The sequence below is a fragment of the Candoia aspera genome, chromosome 2 (genome assembly GCF_035149785.1).
Source record: "Candoia aspera isolate rCanAsp1 chromosome 2, rCanAsp1.hap2, whole genome shotgun sequence".
Lineage (NCBI taxonomy): Eukaryota > Metazoa > Chordata > Lepidosauria > Squamata > Boidae > Candoia > Candoia aspera.
The window spans coordinates 253,373,928-253,399,917 of NC_086154.1; the positions used below are offsets into that span (position 1 = coordinate 253,373,928).

Here is a 25,990-nt window from a genome sequence, read left to right on the forward strand (position 1 = left end):
GCAGCTAAACCTCAAAAAAACCAAGATTATGGCAACCAGCTTGATTGATAACTGGCAAATAGAGGGAGAAAATGTAGAAGCAGTGAAAGACTTTGTATTTCTAGTTGGGAAGATTACTGCAGATGCTGACTGCAGTCAGGAAATCAGAAGACGCTTAATCCTTGGGAGAAGAGCAATGACAAATCTCGATAAAATAGTTAAGAGCAGAGACATCACACTGACAACAAAGGTCCGCATAGTTAAAGCAATGGTGTTCCCTGTAGTAACATATGGCTGCAAGAGCTGGACCATAAGGAAGGCTGAGCGAAGGAAGATTGATGCTTTGGAACTGTGGTGTTGGAGGAAAATTCTGAGAGTGCCTTGGACTGCAAGAAGATCAAACCAGTCCATCCTCCAGGAAATAAAGCCAGACTGCTCACTTGAGGGAATGATATTAAAGGCAAAACTGAAATACTTTGGCCACCTAAGGAGAAGACAGGACACCCTGGAGAAGATGCTGATGCTAGGGAGAGTGGAAGGCAAAAGGAAGAGGGGCCGACCAAGGGCAAGGTGGATGGATGATATTCTAGAGGTGACGGACTCGTCCCTGGGGGAGCTGGTGACGACTGACAGGAAGCTCTGATGTGGGCTGGTCCATGAAGTCACAAAGAGTCGGAAGCGACTGAACGAATAAACAACAAACCCATGTAATATACATTATGGAGAAGGTATGCTAGAGTTTTCAGAGAAGGGAACAAAGTTACACAGCACTGGAAATTAAAGACTGGTTTGTCTTGCTGTTGCTTTGCCAGAATTGATAGTACCTACCCGTGGATAGTTGCTTGTACTCAGATATGTAGACATTACAAGTTACTTAGTTATGTTTTTATGAAATGGAAAGTAGTGCTTGCGGAAGCTCTTTTGGCGGTGCTGTGGGGCAAGACTTCTGCCGCAATGCTCACTAGGGAAGTTCCTCTCAGTTTTCCTCTGCTGTGCAAACTTGGGGGAAAGCCGAGAAGGGCTCCAGAGCAGAGAGAGGTGAAGCAACACGGTCCCTTTGCTTTACTCTTAGACGCAGGAGGACTGTATTGTTTTGGGAGGCAGCTTCAAGGGGAAGCTTTGTTCCAATGTTTGTTGAAACTAAATGTGCTTTCTATCAAATTCCACACTGTTATAGTTTTTTCTTTTTTCTTTACTTCTGCGCTCTGTCTTATCTATACTTTATATTTTGTATCTTGACTATACTTTGAAAATCAATAAAGTCCTTTAAAAAAAAATAGGTGTGGCCAAAGTGGACCTGCTCAGTGCATGCTAAATGTATTCACAAATGTGCTAAGTATTCCCCTACAGTGGTAGCCACATACCACGGTCTCTCATTACAACTTTAAAATCCACTTTTGAAACAAATAAACTTCTCAGACACGTTGAAATCATTCGGTTCCTCTGCCCATCGACCTGAAATGAGCTGTTCCGCAAACCATTATTAAAATCAATGGATTTCCCCATCTAACTTATACATGGATTTATTACATATATTAATTTTCCCCACTCTTTTTAAGATTAATCAAATACACTTTTCCCCATCCACCTTCAAAGTCAATTGATTTTGCCCACTCTAATTCACTTCTAAAATGACTTTTCCCCTTCTGTATGTTAATTTTATGTTAACTGGTCAGTGGAATGTGTAGTTAGCCCAGAAATCAGTTCTGACTACAGAAACCAGAGTGCTGCTGGTGGACACTTGAAGTAAATGGAAGTTAGAGATCAGGAAAGAAAATCTTGGGAGCTTTGGCAAGAATTAAGAGCAAAGGAGGGCAGGGAAGAAAAAACAGTGAAAGACAAATGCCAACATGAAAAGTCAGGGACTTTAGAAGTTACATTTAAGATCCCCTTTATCTTGTAAGGATCTAGATCATACTGGTAGAATATTTTTAATAATTGTTTTGGAAGATGTGAATATGGGTGTGAGAAAGCCACAAAGAGTGGGAATTATACAGTCTACTGAGATATGGAGAAATTTGAAGAACAGGTGGGAACCCTTTCCTAGAAGAATGCCCAATAAAATTTACACTCCAGGAGTGCAAATTGGCAGGTATTTCTGGAATTAAACATATACACAATTTTTCTATGACACAGAAAACATGGCTGGAGGGACACAAAAATATTCAGCTGCACATTAGGGTCATCAGGCAAAAGGTTGTCAATGGTATCTTCAACAAGCCATGATGCAAAAATAGTATCATGTATGCCATGATGAATGTTGGGTATATTGACATCATAATGGTTAGCTAAAACACTAGTCAAGGAGACCTCCCTGGATTAGGTGCCAAAATATTTTAACTGCTAAACTACTGACTTTGTTCTACAGCATTGAAAACTCCATAGTAATGCATGAAATCAGAGCTCTGACCCTTTTTTAAAAATATGTCACATGCATAACAAGCGTAAAAGAGGTTCTGGGCTTTGATTAAATGTATACTATCTTGACTTTTTTGACCCCCTCTCTCCCATTCAGATGTCCCAATTGTCTTTGAACCTTACTTTGTTTTTAAGTTAAAACGAAAGTAGACTGCAATATATTTCTGTGCATTTGTTGAAACAGATCTATTTTCAAACTGTATATTAGCAGAATTTTTCCTTGCTCATATTTGTCATAGATGAACCCTTACTGCCTTTACAAACTTAATGGCCACTCTTTTGGAACATCATTGATTTCTCTTTTGGATTTTAATCCTATGGGGATCAACTTCTATTTGTCTTCCCGCACAGAAGTAAGGCAAGCTTTAGGACTAGCTATTGTGAAAATCAGACACTCCAATGATGTGAATCCCTCTGGGCTTATGTACCATGCTGTGTATCAGATTTGTTGGAAATATCTTGTTTGTGGCACCAGCAACAGCTACAAGGGTTGTGGCTTCAAACACATAAAATAATATCAAATAGAGGAAAAGCCTTAGAGAAAGACTCCCTCTTCTGCTCTTTCTCTCTCGTGCTCTTTTAGTGCTGATTTTAAAGGCTACAAAGTCTTATGTTTCAAGAGAGAGAACTTTTACCTGTGGTTGAGCAGTGTTTCTCAACCTTGACAACTTTAAGATTTATGGACTTCAATTCCCAGAATTCCTCAGCCAGCAAAGGAATTGAAATCCACCCATCTTAACGTTGCCAGGGTGGAGAAACACTAAGCTAGACAGTTTTTGATTAGTTAGCAGCAGTTGATGTCACTAATCCTGAGACAAAAAGGACATACAAAAGAAACCAGATGATGTCTTAATAATTAAAAGGGATATACAAAAAACAAAACAAGAGAGTGACCTGAATAATTTTTCTTTTTTTGGATTTACAAAACAGGCTTGTTAAAGCTTTGACAAATTTTGTGAGCAGGGACAAAGACAAAATGAAAAGAAATCAAGTTGTAGGATTCAAGTTATTGGAAGGGATTAAAGATCAAGATTTTTAAAAGTAAAAGGAAGGAATATAAAGTTGTTTTATTTGATAAAGGTTAAAAGAGATACATTGTTCTCTCTGGTAATCCTTAATGGACTTTTATTGATCAGGACTGAAAAGATGAGTCTTTAAGTGTTTGTTTACAGATAAGAGATGGGATATTGGAAGAAGTAATCATTTGTTATATTTTAAGAGAAAGTGATAAGTCACTAAATTTGTTTATCACTTGTTGTGATGAATGGGGAAGTCATTTATTTCTTTTCTTTTTCTTTACTATATTCTTATTTTTTCCTTTCTCTTCTATTTTCCTTTCTATTTTTTTCTTTTCTGCACCTTCTGTATTTTCCTTTTATTCTTTTATTTTTTTTTTTAGTTTGTATTTTTTTTATCTTTGCAATTGTAATTCTTAATAAAATTATAATTAAAAAAAAAAGAAAACTGCCTAAACTTCTTGAAGGCACCAGGGAGTTGAACTCAACTCCAGGGAGACTTTATCTTTACCATTGTTAGCTGTTTAGGACTACCGAAGGGACAATGCAACTGAGGTACTATAAAGGAATATATGAATGAATAAAGTTTGCAGTACGGATATGTATTCAGATGTAGCCATGAATTCCTTTCAGTCAGGTTTAATGTTTGCAGAAATAACCCTCCACGGTCCAAGAACAGGTCTAAAAGTTATGCAATACAAGAGCATAGAAGATGAGCATTAGGAAATCATTCTCGCAGCATTTGATCTTTGTTCCCTGGAAGTAGCAGGCAAAGTTTCCCTTTCAACCGTAGAGTAAAACATTTTCTCTGCATGGTGCCAAGACAAAGTGTCAGAGAAAGTATGTAATGAGGACTAGATAATGAAACACCTCCTGGCACTATTTTGACACATGGAAAGCATGCAGGTTTGATTGCCATCGTGTTCAGACCCTGGCACCAGTGGAGTAAATTTGTTCTGAAATATAGCATGGGACTCATTAGCATTTAAAATTGGTGATGCAGCAAAGGTGTGTTCTGAATAGCTACTACCACTGCAGTCACAGAATATAAAATGCTGACTGTATTTGAGAATCTGTCTTCAGATCAACTAGTTCCTCATTTGATCAGCTGTATTACACTTTCCTGAACAATTCAACAACTTTATTAAAGACATCTGCTAATGGCATTATGAATGCCAACAAAATTAAGAAGCAGCATACAAGTTAAGTAATAACAGAGACTCTTAAGTTTCCCATTTTTCTGGATGAGACTCTAATATGGGGGAAAAGCTCATATTCTAGGCCCTCTGCTGCTGTGGTGCTAAGTAATGAGGCTATGCAATGCTTTGGCTTTGCTTTGGAAGAGATAGCTTGTACACTGCACCACTCTGGGACTCATTAAAGCAGCTGGGTCTGTTTCCAAGATTGCATGAATGCAGCAGCAGCAGCAGCTGTACAATGCTAGAGAGTGACATGGGCATATCTGACAGGTGCTGGATTCACATTGTCCTGGGTTCTGAAGCACCTGTTCCAAATAAAATCCAAAATACTGAAGTGCTATAACTACAATGACTCAGGCACTACCTCTGAACTACAAGCCATTATAAGGATGTCAGAAGTCTAAACACTGGGAAGGGGGGATCAGAAAGGAGGGTTTCCAATCTTGTGTTTCCCTCAGCTGGAGGATTAGGGTAGGATGTTTAATCTTTCCTCTACCAAATAACTTTTCCAATCCAATCCCACAACAATGGGATCCATGGGGTTCCTTGAAGCAAGAATGTCATTTTTTACTGTAGGTCAATTTACATCACTCCCATCTTACACTTCTTACTGTATGGCTGGATCCATTTTGCTCCCAATTATCCTCTGTAAAGGAAAATTGCACATAACAGAAAGGAAACAAGGGAATCTCTTCCCAGGACACTGTCCAGTTTGTCAACCACCTCTACTATGTTACCACATGAGAACCAGTGATGGCAATGTCTCTGACACTCTGCTTCAGAACACGTGGGACACCCCCTCTGCAAAATGTGGTGACTACTAATAATGGACTGCTGTCTTTTGCAGGTCCTCTGGGCTACAGGAATCCTAGGCTTTGCCTAGTAATCCGATCCTGCTGGTGCCTCTGGGGAATGTACCATGAACCCCTTATGCTGATGATTTTAGAATCCCATTACTGGAAGGGAACAGTTGCCTATGAGTCTGCCTAGCTGAATCCCAGTTGTTTTATACTCTAAAAGAGCTTAAACTCTTGGGCACAGCAGTAATGTAGAACTGAGGAACTGCTCTGTGCATGTCTATGTTCTAGTTCTCTGTGCGTGGGCCTTCAGTGTTAATTTCTGGAGATTGCCTGGACTAGTCCCTGCAGTTTTATTAGCAAGATTTCAGAAGTGGTTTGCCATTGCCTGCTTCCTGGGGCTGAGAGTGAGTGACCAGCCCAGGGTGACCCAGCTGGCTTCATGCCTAAGACAGGACTAGAACTCCTGGTCTCCTGGTTTCTAGCCTGATGTCTTGACCACTACAGCAAACTGGCTCTCCTGTTCTAGTCATAGTGCAACTGTATTGAGCGATGGAGCCACAGTATACAGAATTAGAAATATATTATCCAGGAGTTCTTTCACTCTCTTCCCAAACTGTGTGTCTGGCATTTCCAGTTAATCCCAAACCAATTCTTCCCTAGGCATGCTCTTGCTGAGAATTTCTTGCAAACAGGCAGAAACTGGACTAGGAGGCTTGTGATCCACCTTTAGTGTTACGATTTCATGGTTCTAGTTGAAGCATTTCTATATCAAGCAACCAGAAAGGGAAACAATGACTTACCCAGATGTTCAATGGAATAGTATCTCTGTTTGCTGTCCACCCGCACCGTCTCAGCATAGGGGCTGCCCACCCCGTAGCCAATGATGTAGCCACGTACAATGATGTTTGGATTTAGCGGTGGTGTCCAGCTCATTACAATACTGGTTGACAAAGGCCTGACATGAAGAGAGCTTGGCTGATCAGGCACCTGTGATTCTGGAAGTCAAAAGAAGGAGTTGTTACTATTGACTTAAAGGCATTTGAGCAACAGGGAGAGTACAATTTTAGGTAAGAACATTCCTGCTTTTTTGTGGGGGGGAAGGGGAGACAACCTGCAAATCATTTCAGTACTGTGCTTAGCTTCTGAATGATCTTGCCTAGCTGAATATTTTTTTTTCCATCACAGCACATCATAGGACAAAACATGCCATTTGCCAGATGCAATCATCCTCATATTACATATATTATATTATATTATATTATATTATATTATATTATATTATATTATATTATATATATTTTAAAGGGACCATCTCATCCCCATCACATTGACCCCGTCCCACCCGGTCATCAGAGAGGGCATGCTACGGACCCCGTCTGTAAAAGAATTCCATCTAGCGGGGTCCAGGGAACAAGCCTTCTCTGCAATGGCTCCTGCTCTCTGGAACATCCTTCCCCCAGAGGTGAGACAGCCCCCCTCGCTCCTGGACTTCTGCAAAAACTTAGAAGCTTGGTTCTCTCAGCATGCACGGAGCAGGAAGGGGAACACTCTTTCTTGGGGATGGCTAGCGCGCTAGAAGGGCCCTTTGTACTCATGGGTTGAGATGCAAACTTAGCCATCTGGATTTTATTACGTTTTATATTTTTACTGTTTATTTATATTCATATGTATTTAATGGCACTGAATTTTAAACTTTGTTTTTGCTGTAAACCACCCAGAGTCCCCACTTTGGGGGGCGATGGGTGGTGATAAAATTTGATAAATAAATAAATAAATAAATAAATAAATAAATAAATATTACCACGTACTCTTCCTAAATGCAACAACTGAAACATAACTGAACTATTATTCTTTAGGGGAAAAAAGAGAGATGACAATAAAAAGGAGTTAAGAGGGGATCAATAAATTTAAGAGAGAAAATATAGGGAAAGGATCCACAAACACATTTTTAACAGTATATAACTATAAACATAAACACAACAATTCCAATTAGCTAGCCGAGAGCAAAGTGCTTGTAAAAATTCTTTATGCTTCCCTAACCTCCCCTGGTTCACTCATGGCACTTTAAAAAAAATCTGCATATGCATTTACAAAGCATTTGAATGAATTTTATTATATGAAAGCAGATTTTCCTGATGGCTGTCCTCCATAGCAGTGGGTGTTTATAAAAACCTTGTAAAATTAAAGCAAATCTTTTCCTAGTCAGTTTGCAAACAGGCTGCTGTACCACAACCCACTTCAGAAGAGCAACAGACTGGTTCATGTCTTTACAACAGAAATAGACAAGTTGTTATCTTTTCCCCACTGAATAGCCCAGGCAGGAAGAATCAGGACAGACGGCAGGCAGGCAGGCAGGCAGGCAGGCAGAAAACACAATGTATAAACATTGGCATTCACTATCACGAGGTGAGATGCCTGGCTCACTTCAAAAAAGGGTTGGACTGATTCATGGAAGTCATGGGGATCAGTGGCTGTTAGCCTTGATGGCAGTGGGACTGCCTCTGAAGGCCATCTGCTGGGAGACAAGTGGGCTTCCTTGTGCCATTGGATGACCACTGTAAGAACAGACTGCTGGACTAGATGGCTCAGAGCTTAGGTTCTTATGTTCTTATGTCTGCAGGGTATGGTCGACAAGTAGCAGTGCACCTAAAAGACTGGTGGACCTTCAGTGGTATTGTCACCGATGACATCTTGACTTGTTTGACTATAGCTTGTGGACACCTCTTTGCTCAGTCATATTAAAGCCACAAGGAAGCTAAAGGTAAAAGAACATCAATGCAAAATCCTAAAGCAAACTCAGACAGAAAGGCCTGTGAAAAATTCCCACCATAAACATTGAAATTAAAAAAGCAATTTAAAAAAATGATGAGACTAACATTTTTCTGTGGTGTTGACCCTGATTACTTTCTCTGTGCCTTTGATATATTTTATGGGATTTGCAATGAATTTTGGCAAACATATTTAAAAGTTTGCAATGAAAGGCTCAACCCACTCTTGAAGTTTGATTAGAATGTCAGATATGTTAAGATATAGCAGTGTTAACAAGATTTTAATATACCATCATCTTCAGGTGAATTTATTTTTGAGCTATGCTTTGCTAAAAAATGCTTACATAATTAGAAATATATTTCAATATATCACACTTTAAAGAACAGGGTGTCCTGAGAATACAAGGCTTAAGTAATCTGTTTCCTAAAGTTGCATACAAATATTTGAAATTGTTTGCTATTTATTTCTGTAATAATTATTATGTGCCATTTTTAATCAGCTTTATAAAAGTTATTGTATTCACATGGGGGTTGAGGCATGATTCTTACAAATGTAATTATTTTTACAAATGTAAGAATAAGCAATAACAAAGTCAGAAGGGACAGGTTGATGAAAGGAAGTTTAGTGTTGAAAGTTGTTAACATATCACATAGTTCATTAATAATTATAACTGCTGACTTGATGAAGAGCTAGGGAAACTGTTCCAAAAATAGATCTTAAATATCAAACTGGTTTCACTATGTGCTATACTAATAATATAAAAATAACAGCATTCCATGGCCAGGCTATCTAAATTCTGTACTAAGAAAAATTATTTTGAGCCCTGCCTATACGATATTATAAAGGTAAAGGTTAAGGTTTCCCTTGACGTAAAGTCCAGTCGTGTCCGACTCTAGGGGGCAGTGCTCATCTCCGTTTCTAAGCCTTGGAGCCGGCGTTGTCCATAGGACACTTCCGGGTCATGTGGCCAGCATGACTCACGGAACGCCGTTACCTTCCCGCCGAAGCGGTACCAATTAATCTACTCACGTTTGCATGTTTTCGAACTGCTTGGTGTGCAGGAGCTGGGACGAGCAACGGGAGCTCACCCCGCCGCGCGGTTTCGAACCGCCGACCTTCCGATCGACAGATCAGCGGTTTAACCCGCAGCGCCACCGCGTCCCTGTATACGATATTATACAAGGGACTCAAATCTGTGTTGATGCCTAATTTATTTTGTAACGTTTGCACAATTTCCTGGCCTTGAGAAAGAGAATGGAAAGCAAACCCTTCCTTCAGCACTGGAAACGCTTCTGGCTTCTGGGAATTCAGAGTCAATCCATTTGTACACGTCATGTGACCAGAACTAGGAACATGATGTGTAAAAATGAAGACTGAATTTGCAGGAAGGTGAATTTTTCATGGAATCCTCTTCTAATCCTCTTCTATTCCCTGCTCTACACCACCAGTTTGGGGTGGTCATTTTGAAGGTAGGAAGAAAATTAGTGATATGGTTATTAGGATATATCTGGTTAAAGGAAAAGCATGGAAGCAATCATGAAGAGTGGAAGTCAAAGAAAAACAAATTGATCTCTCAAAGGGGAACACAGTATTTTAACAAAGGAAAAGTCAGGGACAACTTTCATCTGCCTCAGGAATGGTTTGGGGATGAAATGAGACAAATTCAACTTCATGGGGACATGACAAAAACATGGATCATGTTTATGAAAGAGGTGGAAGTAGGAGAAATCTTAGGTCCACATAGTAGAATTTCCTGATTTGATTTCATCCAGGTTTTCAAAGTTTTCGTTCAAACTCTGCTTGGGTTTTCAGAGATTTTTGCAGAGAGTTTAAATAAAATAAAATAAATAAGTACACAAAGACATATTTTTTTCTCCCTGACAAATGATACACACATATGGGGATAGGTTTTTCCCCCCCCTTGAGTAGAGGAAGAACTGATCAAATACAGAACACGTCCCTCAAAATACAATAGGATGCCAAAGAAAATGCTTATTTTTTTAAATGGGACAAGATGTCCTGTTCTTGGTCCTCCCTACCACAGAGTGAGTATAATGGAAAAAAAAAATACTATAAAGGCTAATTGTTTTTCACTGCAAAACATTATTAATTTTCCTTTAATTCAGACTTTGTGATGGCACATAGCAGCATCTAGCCATCTTTGGCTAATTTTCAAAAAGTTAAGCAGGGCCTGACATTTCCATACAGGAAATCTCAGGAAGTTGGGGAAAAAATATTTTTTCTTGAAAAAACAACATGGGATTTGATGCTCAAAATAAATATTTAAAACCCCTCCAGCTATTGGAAAGACCATTTTGGCTTTCCAGGGAATTTTGGATAGGCTGCATTGTTTGGATTTCTAATTGCTTTAGCAAAACACACTAATTAAAAGGCATATCCATGGGGAGTTAAGGGAATTCTTCAAGATATTATTCATTTCCATGTTAGTGCAGATGCCAAGCAGGCAGCAATGAGGAAACCGAAACAGCAAAGTTGAGAAAAGGGGCCTCCCTTTAGCAATCTTTTCTGCAGCGCTGCTGGAATTTAGCAGATATTTGCAGATCTCTTTCTGTACAGGGATGATCCTCAAAGAGATCATCTAGAGAAGGGGTAGGCAAAAGCTAGTTCCAGATTTAATAGCAGGTCTCTGGGTGATCCCCAGTAGACTGTTAAATTACAGAGATATGCAAAAATGCTTCCAATCATGAAAGCCCACAAAAAATGTCTCCTTAGATTTGAAATCGTTCTCCTGAAATGAATACATACTGGGGTTATCAATAATGGATTTTTGATCCATTCATTTGAGTCATTCAGTCTGAGCACTCAGGAGGATTCTGGGCTCCCAGCACTGACAACAAAGGTCCGCATAGTTAAAGCAATGGTTTTCCCCGTAGTAACATATGGCTGCGAGAGCTGGACCATAAGGAAGGCTGAGAGAAGGAAGATAGATGCTTTTGAACTGTGGTGTTGGAGGAAAATTCTGAGAGTGCCTTGGACTGCCAGAAGATCAAACCAGTCCATCCTCCAGGAAATAAAGCCAGACTGCTCACTTGAGGGAATGATATTAAAGGCAAAACTGAAGTACTTTGGCCACCTAAGGAGAAGACAGGACACCCTGGAGAAGATGCTGATGCTAGGGAGAGTGGAGGGCAAAAGGAAGAGGGGCCGACCGAGGGCAAGGTGGATGGATGATATTCTAGAGGTGACGGACTCGTCCCTGGGGGAGCTGGGGGTGTTGATGACTGACAGGAAGCTCTGGCGTGGGCTGGTCCATGAAGTCACGAAGAGTCGGAAGCGACTGAACGAATAAACAACAACAAAGTTCTCTGACAAATCAAATGCCCTGCCAATTTCAGCCTTTTAAAGGAATGTTTCCCCAGCCTGGTACTTCCAGTTGTGTTTGAGCTGCAACACTCAGAATTCCTATCTACACAGAGACAAGGGTGGAGGTCAGACTGATTGGGGGATCTTGGGGGTTGAAATCCCAATACATGAAAAACATCAGGCTGATGATGGGTGTGATCGAACAGATTGGATTGAGAATGAATGTGAATGTGAATGTGAATGAATGAATGAATGAATGAATGAATGAATGAATGAATAAATAAATAAATAAATAAATAAATGTGAATTGAATACAAAAGTGAGTGACCAGTACAGAAGTATTTTGAGATACTTTGGTCATATAGAGCAAAGGAATAAGGCATAAAGCTCAGAACAAATAAATGAAGAGGAAGACTGAGAAAATTATAGTTGGATGGAGTTGAGGAGATCCTCAAAATGGAAAGAGGTGAGATGCTTGAAGAATAAAAGGCAAGATGTGAAGTGATGTAGGGACATGGTGGAAGCAAGAATGGTTTGGAAGGACAGATATAGACAGGTAAATGGTGTTGGCATAAATTAAATTTAGCTATATTTCTTTTTCTTACCACACTTTTTCTTTTATCTTTTCTGTGCTTTTCATAATGGTGCTTATCCTCAAAGCAGCAGCATTAAGGGAAGGTCTGTATGTCTGCGTGATTTAACCTCCAGCTCAGTACAGGAATCTGTATTAAAGTTGTATGACTCTGCTTGAACACATCCAGTAGAGGGTAGCATGCCACCTCTCTAGTCATTAAGTTCCAATGTATCCAAAATTACCATTTTTTTTGCCTACATTCAACTGAAATCTACTTTCCTGTAATTAAAGCCATTATTCTGGGTCCTGCACTATGGGAAAAAAGAGAACAAGTCTTGGCCTTCATCTGTGAAACAACTCTTCAGATACTTGAAAAGTATTACCGTATTTCTCCCATCTGCTCCTTTTTTTTTCAGTGTTAAATATACCCAGGTCCCTCAACTTCTTCTTGTAGGACTTAGTTTCTAATCCCCTGACCACTTCATTACCCTTCTTGGCACCTGTCCCAGTTTCTCTGAAGTTGTTTTTAAACTGGGATGCTCATAATTGGGAAACTAATCATATAGCTTTCCAAGCCTTAGCAACAGCACTAATATAACTCTCTTTAATTTGGGAATGGATCAGAGTGGGTTTCCATATCCCTGAAAGGCTGAATCTTTCAACAAATGTATTAACCATAATGGCTAAAAGGAAACTTTTTATGGTTGTACCAAATGCTGGGGTGGGGGGGGGGGGCAATGGAGATGTCTCTTGATGTCATTTGTTTCTGGAAAGCTTTCTTCCAGAAACCAAAGGCTAGCCATGAGAGATCTTGGTTTCCTCCAGTGAATCCATTCTTACATTCTAATGAAGCCCCTGACTTGGGACTTGTGGCTGAAGCATTTCAAAATCAGGATGGACTCTTCCTGCAGGCTTTAAGAATTCCAAAAGATTGGGCTAAGCAGATAGATTTTTGACCTGCCACAGAGCAAAACAGCTCTTTGGATATCTCCTGGGAGACCCACAGTATGGAAAATATTGAAGTTGAAGGCTACAGTGAAAACAATCCTGGCTCTGAGCATCCATCCAATTGTTCCATTTTGGCAAAAGACATGGTAGCAACAGCTGGTACAGAAGTTAAAATTAGACAGGTGCTAGAAACTCCTTGTGAAAATAATGGAAGAAAACAGAACTGTCTTTTCTCTCATTTCTGCTTCACTTGCCCATACAGAGAGAATTTTAGGAGCATGCAGTCAATGAAAACACTTCTGCTCAAGAAATTATTCAGGCACCAGCTCCAGTGACTTTGGACATTGGATCCTCCTGACCTTCACAGAAGTTTACCTGAAAGACAAGGCAACTATCTTGAGCAAAAATCAGGCATAACAACTGTGAAAATAAGTACAATTACCATCAAGATCACTCTCTGGAGTTTCTGCAGTATACCACTCTGAAGAAGGTCCTGTTCCATTGGCTGTCATAGCTGCAACTTGGAAACTATACTGGCTTCCTTTGTCAAGACCTATTTGCAGTACAAATCAAATAGAAAAGGTCTGGTTAACACCGCTGACATTCTATGAACCACATTAATGCATTCATTTCTAGCATAGCATTATGTCCCCCAAACCTAATTCTCCCCTCCCCATGTGAATATGTTTATGTGTGTGCGCATCAGTGGGATGAAGTTTTCTTCACTGAAAGTTATGAACCATGATCCATCACACTGGCCCTGTGTAGGCTGGTAGGTAGATTTTTTTTTTACTTCCCAGTCTAACACGTAGAGAGAGTAACTGGCCCAAGGTCACCCAGCTGACTTCTGTGCTGAACGGAGGACTAGAACGGTGTCTTGGGCTCCTTGTCAGACCCTCCGATCAAAAGGTTCACAGAACCCCTTATCGGAGCATCTTCCATCATTCTCTTATCGGTGTGAACAGACTTTGTGTTCCCAGATGGGAGGGGGTGCTGGATTGGAGTGCGAACTGAATTGTTATGGCCAGGGACTTATTGCATAGGCTACCCCAAGGCCATGCAAGCAAGATACCTCAGAGGAGCCACCTGGATTGGGAAGGGGGGTGACATGCTTTAGTGGGAAGAGGGGCAGAGGGCAATTTAGAGAATGTAGTTTTAAATGTAGGTTTGAGTGGGAATGGGGCATTCGCAGCTTTCTTCTTGTGCTGGTCATTTCGCTTCATTAAAACAGTAGAAAGAGCCGGGTCTCCTGACTGTCATTGAACGAATGCTTGAATGTGCCAGTGCTTACATTCCTAATCCAACACCTTAATACAGTGTATGTCAATTACTTACTCCAAGCAGTATTTTTTAGATTAGATTCTATGGAACCCCAGTGTTTCCTGAACAATTTGAAAGCTTTCCACTAAGGCAGTGCTATCCGATTTGAGCTCTGTAGATCCAGACCGCCACTAGATGGCAGCTAAGAAAGTCTTCTGTAATTCCTTGCAGCCATCTGGTGCTCATGCGTAGTTTTGCAGACCAGATCAGGTGGCTCTTCTGTGAACAGGGTACAAGATCCTAGAGAAGTTTTTTGTTGGGATTTGGATTTATACAGTTTCAGGAGCCAATAAGCACCCATGAATAAAAAAGGGGTTTTGACAGTTGTCTCTTGAACCTCACAGTAAACCAATTTAGCTCTGTCTATCTATTGATCTGTAGAAATTTTTTGGATAGAGTTCATGGAGAACATGAACTTTTAAATGTTGTTCCCATTTAGAGCAGCCTATAAGCTCAGTGAATGAATGAGTGAATGAGTGAATGAAAGAAAGGACAAATGAATGAAAAGCACTGAAAATCATACCACCTTTTCCTACAGCATCTCTTTATGAAAGTAGATTTTCAGCATGCAACCAAAACTACAGCTGTGCAGTCAACAGCATTCATGGGGTGTTTGTGCACCAAAATCTGCAAGGTGGCCAGGGAGATGTCATGATCCAAGCCTTGACCCTTTTGTAGACATGGACAACAGGAGCAGGGCTTAGACTGTGATGTTACACCCATCTTGCAGATTTTGACACTCCCTGCAGACATTGCTGTATGCGGTGCTTCAGGGTCAATCTCCCAAAGGTGGTTTCGCACATGTGAGTGTGAGAACATAAGCACCCTTCTACAACATCCTCATTCAGCCATCTCTGCAACTACTGAAAGACCTTGGGAAAAGGCCCACCTGCTCTAAGGTCTTCAGGCAGATCCGCAGAAGTGCTACACAGCCCTAATTCTGATCAAGTATCAAAATAAGCTGAAGGATGTGCCAGAACTTAGACATTATTGTTGTTGTTGTCGTTAGCATTGTTGTTGCTATTATTTGTGGATAATCTACAGTTAGATTCACAGTCTAAGACTGGTGGAAATGAATAATTATTCAAGTCCTAACCAAGGACCTAAGAATTATTAAGGTAGCATTTGAGAATATAAGCAGTTCCAAGCAAGGTGGGTTTTTTTTGTAAAATTAGGGTGTTCAGGTCGAATAAATTCAACATTTCCAGATATCGAAATGGTGCTTTAGGGATTGCTCTGAGGGCTCCAGTCATGACTGGTATAACAACAGATTTATTTTTCCATAGGTGTTCAACTTTGATCTGCAAATTCTGGTATTCTGTAATTTTTTCCAATTGTTTTTCCTCAATCATAGCATCACCTGGTATAGCAACATCAATGAACCAGACTTGCTTCCTTTCAATGACTGTTATATCAGGCATGTTATGAACAAGCTGCCTGTCTGTTTGGATCTTGAAGTCCCATAAGATCTTAACCCACTCATTTCCCAAAACCTTCTCAACTTGATGGTCCCAGTGCTTCTGGCTACAGTCAAATCCAAACCGCTGGCAAAGTTTCCAGTGAATAATTTTGGCAACTCGGTCATGACGCTGCTTGTAGTCAGCTTGTGAAACTTTGGTGCAGCCACTGATCAAATGGTCAATTGTTTCATCCTTTTCACTACAAAGGCAACTTTGCTGTTTGCTACATGTTGAATTTTCCCCTTCATGCAATTAGTTGGCAAAGCTTGTTCTTGAGCCGCTAAAATAAAACCTTCAGTTTCTTTCTTTAACACTCCTGATCTTAACCAACTTCATGTGGGGTTTTTATCAGCTTTTCCTTCTGTATCCTTCAATTATTGACCATGCATTGGTTTGTTCTTCCAATTAACACATCAGTTTTCAATTGTTTCTTTTGTATACTCAGCCTTTACCTCTGTTGTTTTCAAGAGCTTTCCTTAATTGACTTCCTTCAGCAAGGGTTCTTGGCTTTTCTTAATGTAGTCATCCAGGCCATGCTTTTCTTTAATGATGGCTTTAATGATGTTTCCACCATTTAACTTTGATTTCAATATTTTCCAAAATCGTTTGATATATTTGGTAAAAGTATTTTCTTTGACTTGATTTGGCAATAAATCGGAAGCTTCCAAGACTCTGAAATATTTGTAGCCTTCTTCTGGTGCTGCTGCCTTTATCAAATCTTAATTGTTAAGTTGTATTCCATCATCTTCAACAATTTTGCTTGCCTTTATGGCTCTGGTTGCACACTTGTCGATGCCAAAATGCATTCCAATATCTTTACTGAATTCTTTTGTGCTTTTTTATAAGGAATCTAGTTCAGACTCTGGTCACAAAGTTTCTCCTGACCTCAACCAACCAACCAACCAACCAACCAACCTACCTACCTACCTACCTGATTTATCACTCCCTATCTCTCTGGAAAAGGGACTTCGGGTGGTTTACAATAAAATATGGATAAAAAACCATATAAAACTATAGAATAAATATAATACATAATAAAATGTAAGTGTGGTAGGAACCCAATGGCTAAAAGTTCTCTATGACCTGCAAACTGAACAGGGCCACTCTAAGGAACTAGCCATCCCCAGGAGTGACTATTCTCCCTCCTGCCCCAGGCATGGTGACAAAACCTGGTCTTTAATTGTTTCCTAAAGTCCAGGAGGGAGGGGGCCAACCTCATTTCCAGGGGAAGGATGTTCCAAAGGGCAGAGGCTGCTGCAGAGAAGGCCCACCTCCTGGACCCTGCCAGATGGAATTCTCTTGCAGACAAGGTCCATAGCATGCCCCTTCTGCATGACCGGGTGGGACGGGTTGATGTAGTGGGGGTGAGACGGTCCCTTAGGTAACCTTGACCCATCCCATGTAGGGCTTTAAAGGTGGTAACCAAAACCTTGAATTGAACCCAGAAGCATACTGGCAACCAATGCAGCTCACAGAGCAAAGAAGTAACATGTGCTGATCTTGAGGCACCAAAGATCACTCACGCAGTGTCATGTTCACTGTTTCAATGTGCACTGTACATCGTAACGTTTCACATGCCATGGCGCTGACACACGTTTCTGTTTGGGAGGGAGCTGCTGTGGAACCTTGTGCCAAGCTCTGTATCTATGTTCATTTCAATGGAATGTGTTTGGGTTATGTGCTCTGCTCAAGGACTTTTCCCGCGGACCATCAGAAGCCGTTAGGAGCACCTGGGATTGTGAGCTTGGGAAGATTCTACAGGGGGAGGGATCTCATTTGTACCGAGGGTTTTTAGTTTGCATTTGGTGTGCTTTTTTCATTCTCAGCTTTCTTTGTGATCCTGCATACTATTCTTTAATGAATCAGATATCTTTGTGATCTTGCTCATGAGTCTGATGGTGTTCTAGAATAGGCGATCATTACATAAAGCTGAGAATCACCAAAGTTGTACCGTTAGCTCCTACCAAGATTAGTTTCTTGTGAGGGAAAATAGTTAATGATGGCCGAGTCCAAGCTCACGACCGGGGGACTTGAGGAGCTGGCTAGCTTGATGCCCGAGTTGACGGTCAGGAGCAGAGAACTGAATCTCCTCCCCGAACCTTCAGATTCGAGTTCCAGCCCTGAGATGGAGGAATCTAACAATGGGGGAGAACCAGAGCAACCAGCACCCAGAGAATCGCCCACAGAGTTGATCACCTGGGATGCAATGGGAGAATTGCATCGGTTCCCGCTGACCCCAGACATAGAATTTACCACAGTGTCAATGGAGAGACAGCCTAACACGTGAGGGAGGGAGGAATCTCAAACCTCTGAAAGGCTAAGAGTGGTGGAGGCCAAAATAGAATCGATGGAGTACATGTTAAGAAACGTGTCTCTATCATTGGGGGGGGCAGGGGAGGCACGACAGAGGTCCCAGCTTCATGCAACCATCCCCCATCGTCCCACCTGGACTGCTGGCGGAGCGGGGCCGGAGATGGCTCTGGGATGAATCTCCACCCTGCAGAGCAACAACTACCACTCAAGCAGCCGCCAGTTCTGCTCCAACAGGAGTGGGGGTGAAAGACTTCTCTGTTGAGTTTGATGGGATCCAACCAAGTTATCTTTCTTTCTAACCAATGCCAAAAGTTACATGAGGCAGTTTGGAGCATACTTCCCTTCCGAAGAGGCTAAGATAACTGCCATTGCCACCAAGTTGAAGGGTCGAGTGGCTGACTGGTATGTTCAATTAAGTGAGGCTGACTCCCCTGAACTTGAGTATTTCGAGGACTTTATGGGGGTGTTAAAGCTGCATTTTGAGGATCCTCTGGCCAGAGCAAGAGCTAAGAAGGTGCTGAAGGATCTTACCCAGGGCCAGCTGTCTGTAGCTGATTACACCCTGGAGTTTAAGGCTTTAGCAGGGAAAATCCCCACCTGGTCTGAGTCAACCTTAATAGAACTTTTTAAAGAGGGACTCAACTGGGACGTCCTACAATGGGCGTTGTGTAGAGACAACCCAGAGTCATTGTATGAATGGATCTGTCTGGCCGGCAAGGCTGAGCATGCCCAGCATACCTTTATGCAAACCAGACGACCTGAAAAACCACCAGCCACCATGAGGGCCCCCCGAAGTGCCGCAACTGCAGCCTGGCCAGGCTATAGAGCCTGGGAAGAGGAGAGAGATTGGCGCTATGTGAGGGGTCCGTGTCTCCGATGTGGAAAGGAAGGGCATTGAGCAGTGAATTGCCCAAAAGCCAAGGCTGGAGACCAAGCGGGCAAGCTGCCGGCCAAATCGCCGCCCCCCTCGTGGCAGATGACAGCAGCCAAGGGCGCAGCCGATGCTGAGGAAGTATTCTACTTCTTGGGAGAGGCTGAAGACAACTCTAAGGAGCCGGCGGGAAACGCCAGCCACCCGCCATGAAGAGCACCTGCAGGCAGGTGGGGAAGGATGGGCGCGAGGCTGCTATGGTGAGTGCTGACTGTCCCACTTTAGCAGTAAAAGTGAAATTGGGTTCCTGCACAAAGACTACAGAAGTCTGGGCTTTAGTTGACTCTGGGTGTTCCAGGTGTCTGATTCACCCTGATCTGGTTGCTGCTTTGGACCTGCCTAGCTTCCCCCTCCAGCAGCCTTTGATCTTCACACAGTTGGATGGTTCAACGGCGGGGGGGGGGGGCAGCGGCAACCCATTTCACTGGAACTGTCGCAATGCAAATGGGCAGCCACTGTGAGACTTCAAAATTTGTAGTGGCACCTGTTGGCAACCCCTTGGTAATTCTGGGGATTCCCTGGTTGACCTATCGAAGCCCACATATAAATTAGGAACACAGAACTCTGACTTTTAAGGATGGGTTTTACCAAGCCCCTACCGTGGAGAGAGCTTCAAGTGCGGGGGTTGGAAGGGCTGCAATAGTTTGGCACGTTTAGAAGGCTTGCTTGATCAATATCAAGACTTTGCAGACGTCTTTGGGGAAATGGAAGCAGATCAGCTACCCGCCCATCGGAAAACTGACTGTGCAATAGAGTTGGTTCCTAACTCTCAATTGCCCAAGCCAAAAATTTATCCAATGACTCAGAAGGAGCTTGAGGCATTACAGGACTTTATTGACAAAAATCTGTCAAGGGGGTTTATTGAACCTACAAATTCCCCAGTTGGGGCCCCTGTGCTATTCTGGGAAAAGAAAGATGGCATGCTTCGACCCTGTACGGACTATTGGGGGTTAAACTCTGTCTCAATTTGCAACAAGTACCCTCTGCCGCTCATGAAGGACATGTTAGCTCACTTGTCTAAGGGCAAGATTTTCTCCAAGCTCGATCTCCGTGAAGCCTATTTCCGCATCTGCATACGAGCTGGAGATGAGTGGAAAACTGCTTTTAATTGTCCACTGGGTTCATTTCAGTACAAAGTCCTCCCTTTTGGGTTGGCAGGGGTGCCCAGAGTCTTCATGCAATTGTTTAATGAAGTATTACATGATCATTTGTTTAAAGGAGTCCTGGTTTATTTAGATGATGTTCTCATTTACACTGAAACTGAGGAGGAACACGAACGCCTCCTCAAACAGGTGTTAAGCAAGCTTAGAGATGCCAAGCTTTATGCCAAGCTTTCCAAATGTGAGTTTCACAAGACCCAACTTGACTATCTGGGCTATCGGGTGTCTGACAAGGGCATTGAAATGGACCCTGCAAAAAGGCAATTGCAAAGTTTCCTCGGGTTCAGTAATTACTATCGCCAATTTATCCAGGGGTTTGCTGAGATTGCTTTGCCCCTCACTGATTTACTCCATTCCAAGGGCTTGGGGGAGACACGCAAAGTAAAAAAACCCTGGGGCAGTGCTGAATTGGATGCCTGAATGCCAGGCAGCATTTGAGAAGTTAAAAACCCTCTTCACTGCTGAGCCTATTCTACAGCACCCCAATCCTGAACGCCCCTTTGTGGTCCAAGTTAATGCTTCTGACTCCTCAGTTGGGGCTATATTGTTACAGAGAGATTCTGAAAATCACTTGAAACCCTGCACTTATTTGTCCAGAAAATTTTCTGAAACTGAACACTGGTGGCATGTTTGGGAAAAGGAGGCTTTTGCTGTAAAAGCCACTTTGGAAGTCTGGCGTCACCTCCTGGAAGGCGCTAAATGCCCTTTCAAGGTTTGGACTGATCACAGGAATTTGGAAGCCCTCTGCACCCCCCAGCATCTCAGTCCTAAACAAATTTGCTGGGCTCAATTTTTCAGTCGCTTTAACTTCCAGTTAAAATTTATTCTGGGAAAGAAAAACTTTCTGGCTGATGCTTTGTCATGTTTACCTCAGGACCTTGACCAAGTAGCAGATGTGGTTGGGACTGTTCTCACTGACCCACAACGGGGCTTAGTTGCTGTCACTCGGAGCCAGACCCGTGCACAGGCATCCCCACCCCCAGCCCAGTCTGGGAAGCGGAAAGTGCAAGTTCCTTGTCAGTTACAGAAGGACTTTCTCCAGGCACTGAAATCTGACACTTGGTTGCTAGCTAATAGAGACAATGTTTCTTTTGAAAACAGTCTGGCATGGATGGAACACCGCCTTTATGTGCCTGAAACTTTAAGAGCTGATGTTTTGCAGTGTTCCCATGATGATAAACTTGCTGGACACTTTGGTTTTGTCAAAACCTTGCATTTGGTTCATCATCAATTTTGGTGGCCAACCTTAAGGCGCGATGTAAAAGACTATGTTGCTTCCTGTCCTGTTTGTGCCATGTCAAAGCAAAAAGGAGGGAAACCACAGGGGCTTCTACAGCCAGTGGCCAGCCCATCCCATCCCTGGGATGAGATTTCTATGGATTTTATTGTGGACCTACCTCCCAGTCAGAAGAAAACTGTCATTTGGGTTGTAAAATATTTTTTCTCCAAACAAGCCCATTTCATTCCATGTGCATCCATCCCGTCGGCCCCACAATTGGCCCGCCTGTTTCTCATCCACATCTACCGTCTCCACGGTAGCCCCTCCTGTTTGGTCAGCGATCGCAGGACATAGTTTACTTCCCAGTTTTGGAAATCATTTTTAAAATTGATTGGCACCAAACAGGCACTGTCCACGTCGTCCCATCCTGAGACTGATGGATCTACTGAGATTTTGAACTCTGCCCTTGAACAATTCCTTAGAGCATACATTAACTACCATCAGGACAATTGGGTGGACCTGCTGCCTTTTGCTGAAGTGGCTTACAACAATGCTGTCCATCAAAATACTGGGCAAACCCCTTTTCGTGTGGTTTCTGGTCACGACTTTGTTCCCATCCCTGAGCTGCCACAACCCCCTCCCCAATCCTGTTCTGCCTCTGACTGGGCTGTTAAGCTTGCTGATTCCTGGCCAGTGATTCAACAGACTTTGGCTGATGCCCAGGCTGCTTACAAGTTTCATGCTGATAAACGTCATTCTTTGCAACATGATTTCAAAATTGGGGATCAAGTATATCTATCTACCAAATTCATCAAGTCCCCACAACCCTCTAAAAAACTTGCTCCCAAGTTCATTGGTCCTTTCCCTGTTGTTGGTCTTATCAGTCCAGTTACTGTTAAGTTGGACCTGCCTCACAATTTGAAACGCTTGCACCCTGTTTTCCATTGCAGCCTCCTCAAGCCCATCCACCCCTCTTCTCACTGGCATCCCCAACCTCCTCCTCCTGTTCCGATCATGATTGACAGCCAACAGCACTTTGAAGTCAAGGAGGTCGTTGATTCTCGCAAGCTTCGAGGCACCCTCCAGTATCTGGTCTGATGGAAACACTTTCCTCATCCTGAATGGGTGCCTGCTCGCCACCTTAATGCTCCTGATTTAGTTAACCATTTCCACTTGGCTTACCCTTTGAAGCCTGCCGCTTAGTGTTTTCTTTCTTTTTGGGGGGCAGTATGTCATGTTCACTGTTTCAATGTGCACTGTACATCGTAATGTTTCACATGCCATGGCGCTGATGCGCATTTCTGTTTGGGAGGGAGCTGCTGTGAAACCTTGTACCAAGCTCTGTATCTATGTTCATTTCAATGGAATATGTTTGGGTTATGTGCTCTGCTCAAGGACTTTTCCCGCGGACCATCAGAAGCCGTTAGGAGCACCTGGGATTGTGAGCTTGGGAAGATTCTACAGGGGGAGGGATCTCATTTGTACCGAGGGTTTTTAGTTTGCATTTGGCGCGTTTTTTTTCATTCTCAGCTTTCTTTGTGATCCTGCATACTATTCTTTAATGAATCAGATATCTTTGTCATCCTGCTCATGAGTCTGATGGTGTTCTAGAATAGGCAATCATTACACGCAGCTGCATTTTGCAGCAGCTGTAGCTTCTGGATACTCTTCAAGGGTAGCCCCATGTAGAGTGCATTGCAGTAGTTTATATGGGAGATAACCAGGGCATGAGTGACCGTTCAAAGTCACTCCCTCCAACATACATGGGGCTATCCTTGCAGAGTATCCTCTCACTCCAGGTAGGGGTGTAACTGGAGCACAACACGAAGTTGTGCAAAGGCCGTCCTAGCCCGACTGCCACCTGCTCTTCTATTGGTTCTGTCCTGCCCTCTGGGGAACAGAGAATTATTCAATCCCCTATTTATTGAGAGAACCCTTCAGATATTTGAAGATTGCTAAGGTATCTCTACTCGGTCATCTCTTCTGTAGGCTAAACAAACCCAGATCCTTTGATGTTCCTCATAGAGTTAAACAATAAAGCTTAAAGTCTCCTTACTTACTGGTGTGATCATTGTCTCTGGATCTAAAAGAACCAATTGTTTGGACACCTGATCACTGCCTGGACACTTGGCAAAACAGCTGCCTATCAGTTTCATCATGTTCACTGAATGATCATGTGACCAGTTCAGGAAATAAAATGAAGCAGGAATTGGAAGAATAAATGGCTGGTAAATGGAGGAACCTCCCAAAATCATTGTGCCAAGTTCCTAATTCTCCCAGCTTAATTTTCATGTCATTCTATTTCCATCCTGCTTTGTTTCTTTTCCCAAAATAGTCAGCACAGACAACTTATCCCAAATATTCAATAGCTTGAATATGCATTTTCCCCATATATAGTGGTATAGTAGTATGCTGTTTTCACCAAGTGTCCCAGTTTTCTGTTTGGAAAACAGCACTGTGAAATTTCAGAACAACGGAAATGCTCTAGGATATCTTTGTTCCATTTTGTTTGTTTCAGAAAAAATGAATTAGGTTGGCTTACCTCCAGATACAAACCGAACCAATTTCTCACCTATCTCTGTTGATGAAGCAACAGAGATAAGCAACAATACTGTAAAGTTCTAAAGACCATGAATAGTTGTGGAACAGTTTAATCTGAAGAAATGCCTCATTTCAACACTGAAGCCGCCCTATACTTTGTGTGTATGATATGAGGTAAAGTGTTGGTTTAGAAGCAGAGAAATCCAGGTTCAAGTCCATCCTTGGCTGTGGAAGCTAAGTAGGGACTTTGGGTCAGTTACTTTCCCTCAGCTCAAGCTCCACATAGGGGTGCTGTTGTGGGAAGAAACTGGGTGAAGAACTTTATGTGCCCCGTCTTGAGCTCCTGGAAGAAAGTTGCCATGTAAATGTAACCATAAATAAAATCTCAGCACTTTCTCCTCATTGACATCTTGGTTAGATCTGCTGGGAGTTGTAACTGCACAAAATCTGGAGGGCCACGTGTCCCCACTCCTACACTCTAATCTATAACGCCTTTGAAAAAGCAAAGGCAAAGATTTTTTTTTTCTAAAGCAGCTACTATAGTAGATGCAACAAGCTGAGTTCCCATCCTGTGTTTTAACAATGCATTCAATCCAGTCTGAATCCTGGAGCAGCTACTTTGTTCTCACAATTGTTACATTCAATCAGAGGAGCACCTTGTGCTTATATTGTACCAGATTTTTGTTCCCCTTGGCAGCCTTATATGTTTATCATTTCATTCATCTTATAGTAACCATGAAGCATAATGATAAGCAGGCACATTTAATTGCAGAGATCCTCTGGGGAAGGATGTTTGAAATTTAAAAGGAAAGCCAGATCCACCTTTAAATTGTAGCTGATGCTGGATCTAGCTATAAAACCAACAGGAGTGATTTAAAGTCATTGTTGCAATTCTGAATTACTTTGGTATTGCAGCAGTCCTCATTAGTGGGCAAAATCACCTGCCTTTACCAGCAGATGCTTTTAAGGAGATATAAAGTCTTGTTGCTTGAATATTTAAATAATCTCTTTAAAAGCTGCCTGATTCCCAGTTCTTTTGGAAAATGTTGTAATATGCAAGCGAACAGTAACAATGAGGTTTGCATTTGTTTATATTCCATTCAGCCTATTTAACAGCCTTTCTTGAAACCAATTCACTTTATCTACAGGTTGACGTCTATCAGTAAGAAGTTCCATATCTTTATATCCTTTGTGGGCCCTAGTTTCATATTCCTGCTCAAAATAACTCAAACCATCAAATCAATATTGCAATATCAGAAATAAATTAACAATTGAATGTTGGCTAATACAAAATAACAAGGAGCAATAAGCAGAACATATTAGGGGTGGGGAATGGGCAACTTAGCTTCTAAAGACCCAACTGAAAATAATGGGAAGGGTGATGACCTTGGCCTCTACCATCAGAAGGTGATCCAGAATTTTGGGATTACATTATAGACAGTTCTTAACCTCATGGAGACAAATGCAGGATCTCAGTGTAATGGTATGTGACAAAGGCTTTGAGAGACAGGGGAAGAGATGCTGTCTACGGAACAGTCAGATAAGAGAAAGCACAGCCCACAGCTGGACTGTGGACAGGGCAAGAGGCTCAGAAGAGACCCTCCCTAGTTTCTAGGGCTGTAAAGGACACGGGGGGGGGGGGAAGATTGTTCTTTCAGACTTGCAAGAATCTGTCAATGTAGTATTACAATAAAGTAGAATTAGCTCATCTGGTTGTGATTCCTGTCTTTCCTTACTGATTCAGCATGCAGCTGAATTTACTTGGGTTAGCAGGGAAATGAAAAGTGGTTGATTTTTCTGACTAGAATTGGTTGTGTTATGACTGAACATCACCTCTCTGAAAGTATATCTTGGTTTAAAAGTTGCAACCAGGGATGCATGTATTAAAGAACATTTCTGAGCAAGGTGCAGAAAGGTAAGCATGAAATTGCAGGTGGAATCAAATGCCTGTTGACAGTTCCTCTGCATTCACTTATCAAAACAATGGCCATTTTGCTGGCTTAGAAATAATGAATAAAA

General features: G+C 42.1%; 1 protein-coding gene across 1 annotated transcript in view; it reads right to left on the bottom strand.

Moving 5' to 3' along the window:
* Window positions 1–25,990, bottom strand: part of DCC (DCC netrin 1 receptor) — a 652,649-nt gene that overhangs the window by 154,082 nt on the left and 472,577 nt on the right. Inside the window, exons 14-15 of the mRNA XM_063293179.1 lie at window positions 13,470–13,580; window positions 6,213–6,407 (exon numbers count right to left, since the gene is read on the bottom strand). Coding sequence (XP_063149249.1) covers window positions 6,213–6,407; window positions 13,470–13,580 — 306 coding nt within the window. The remainder of the gene's footprint in view (window positions 1–6,212; window positions 6,408–13,469; window positions 13,581–25,990) is intronic.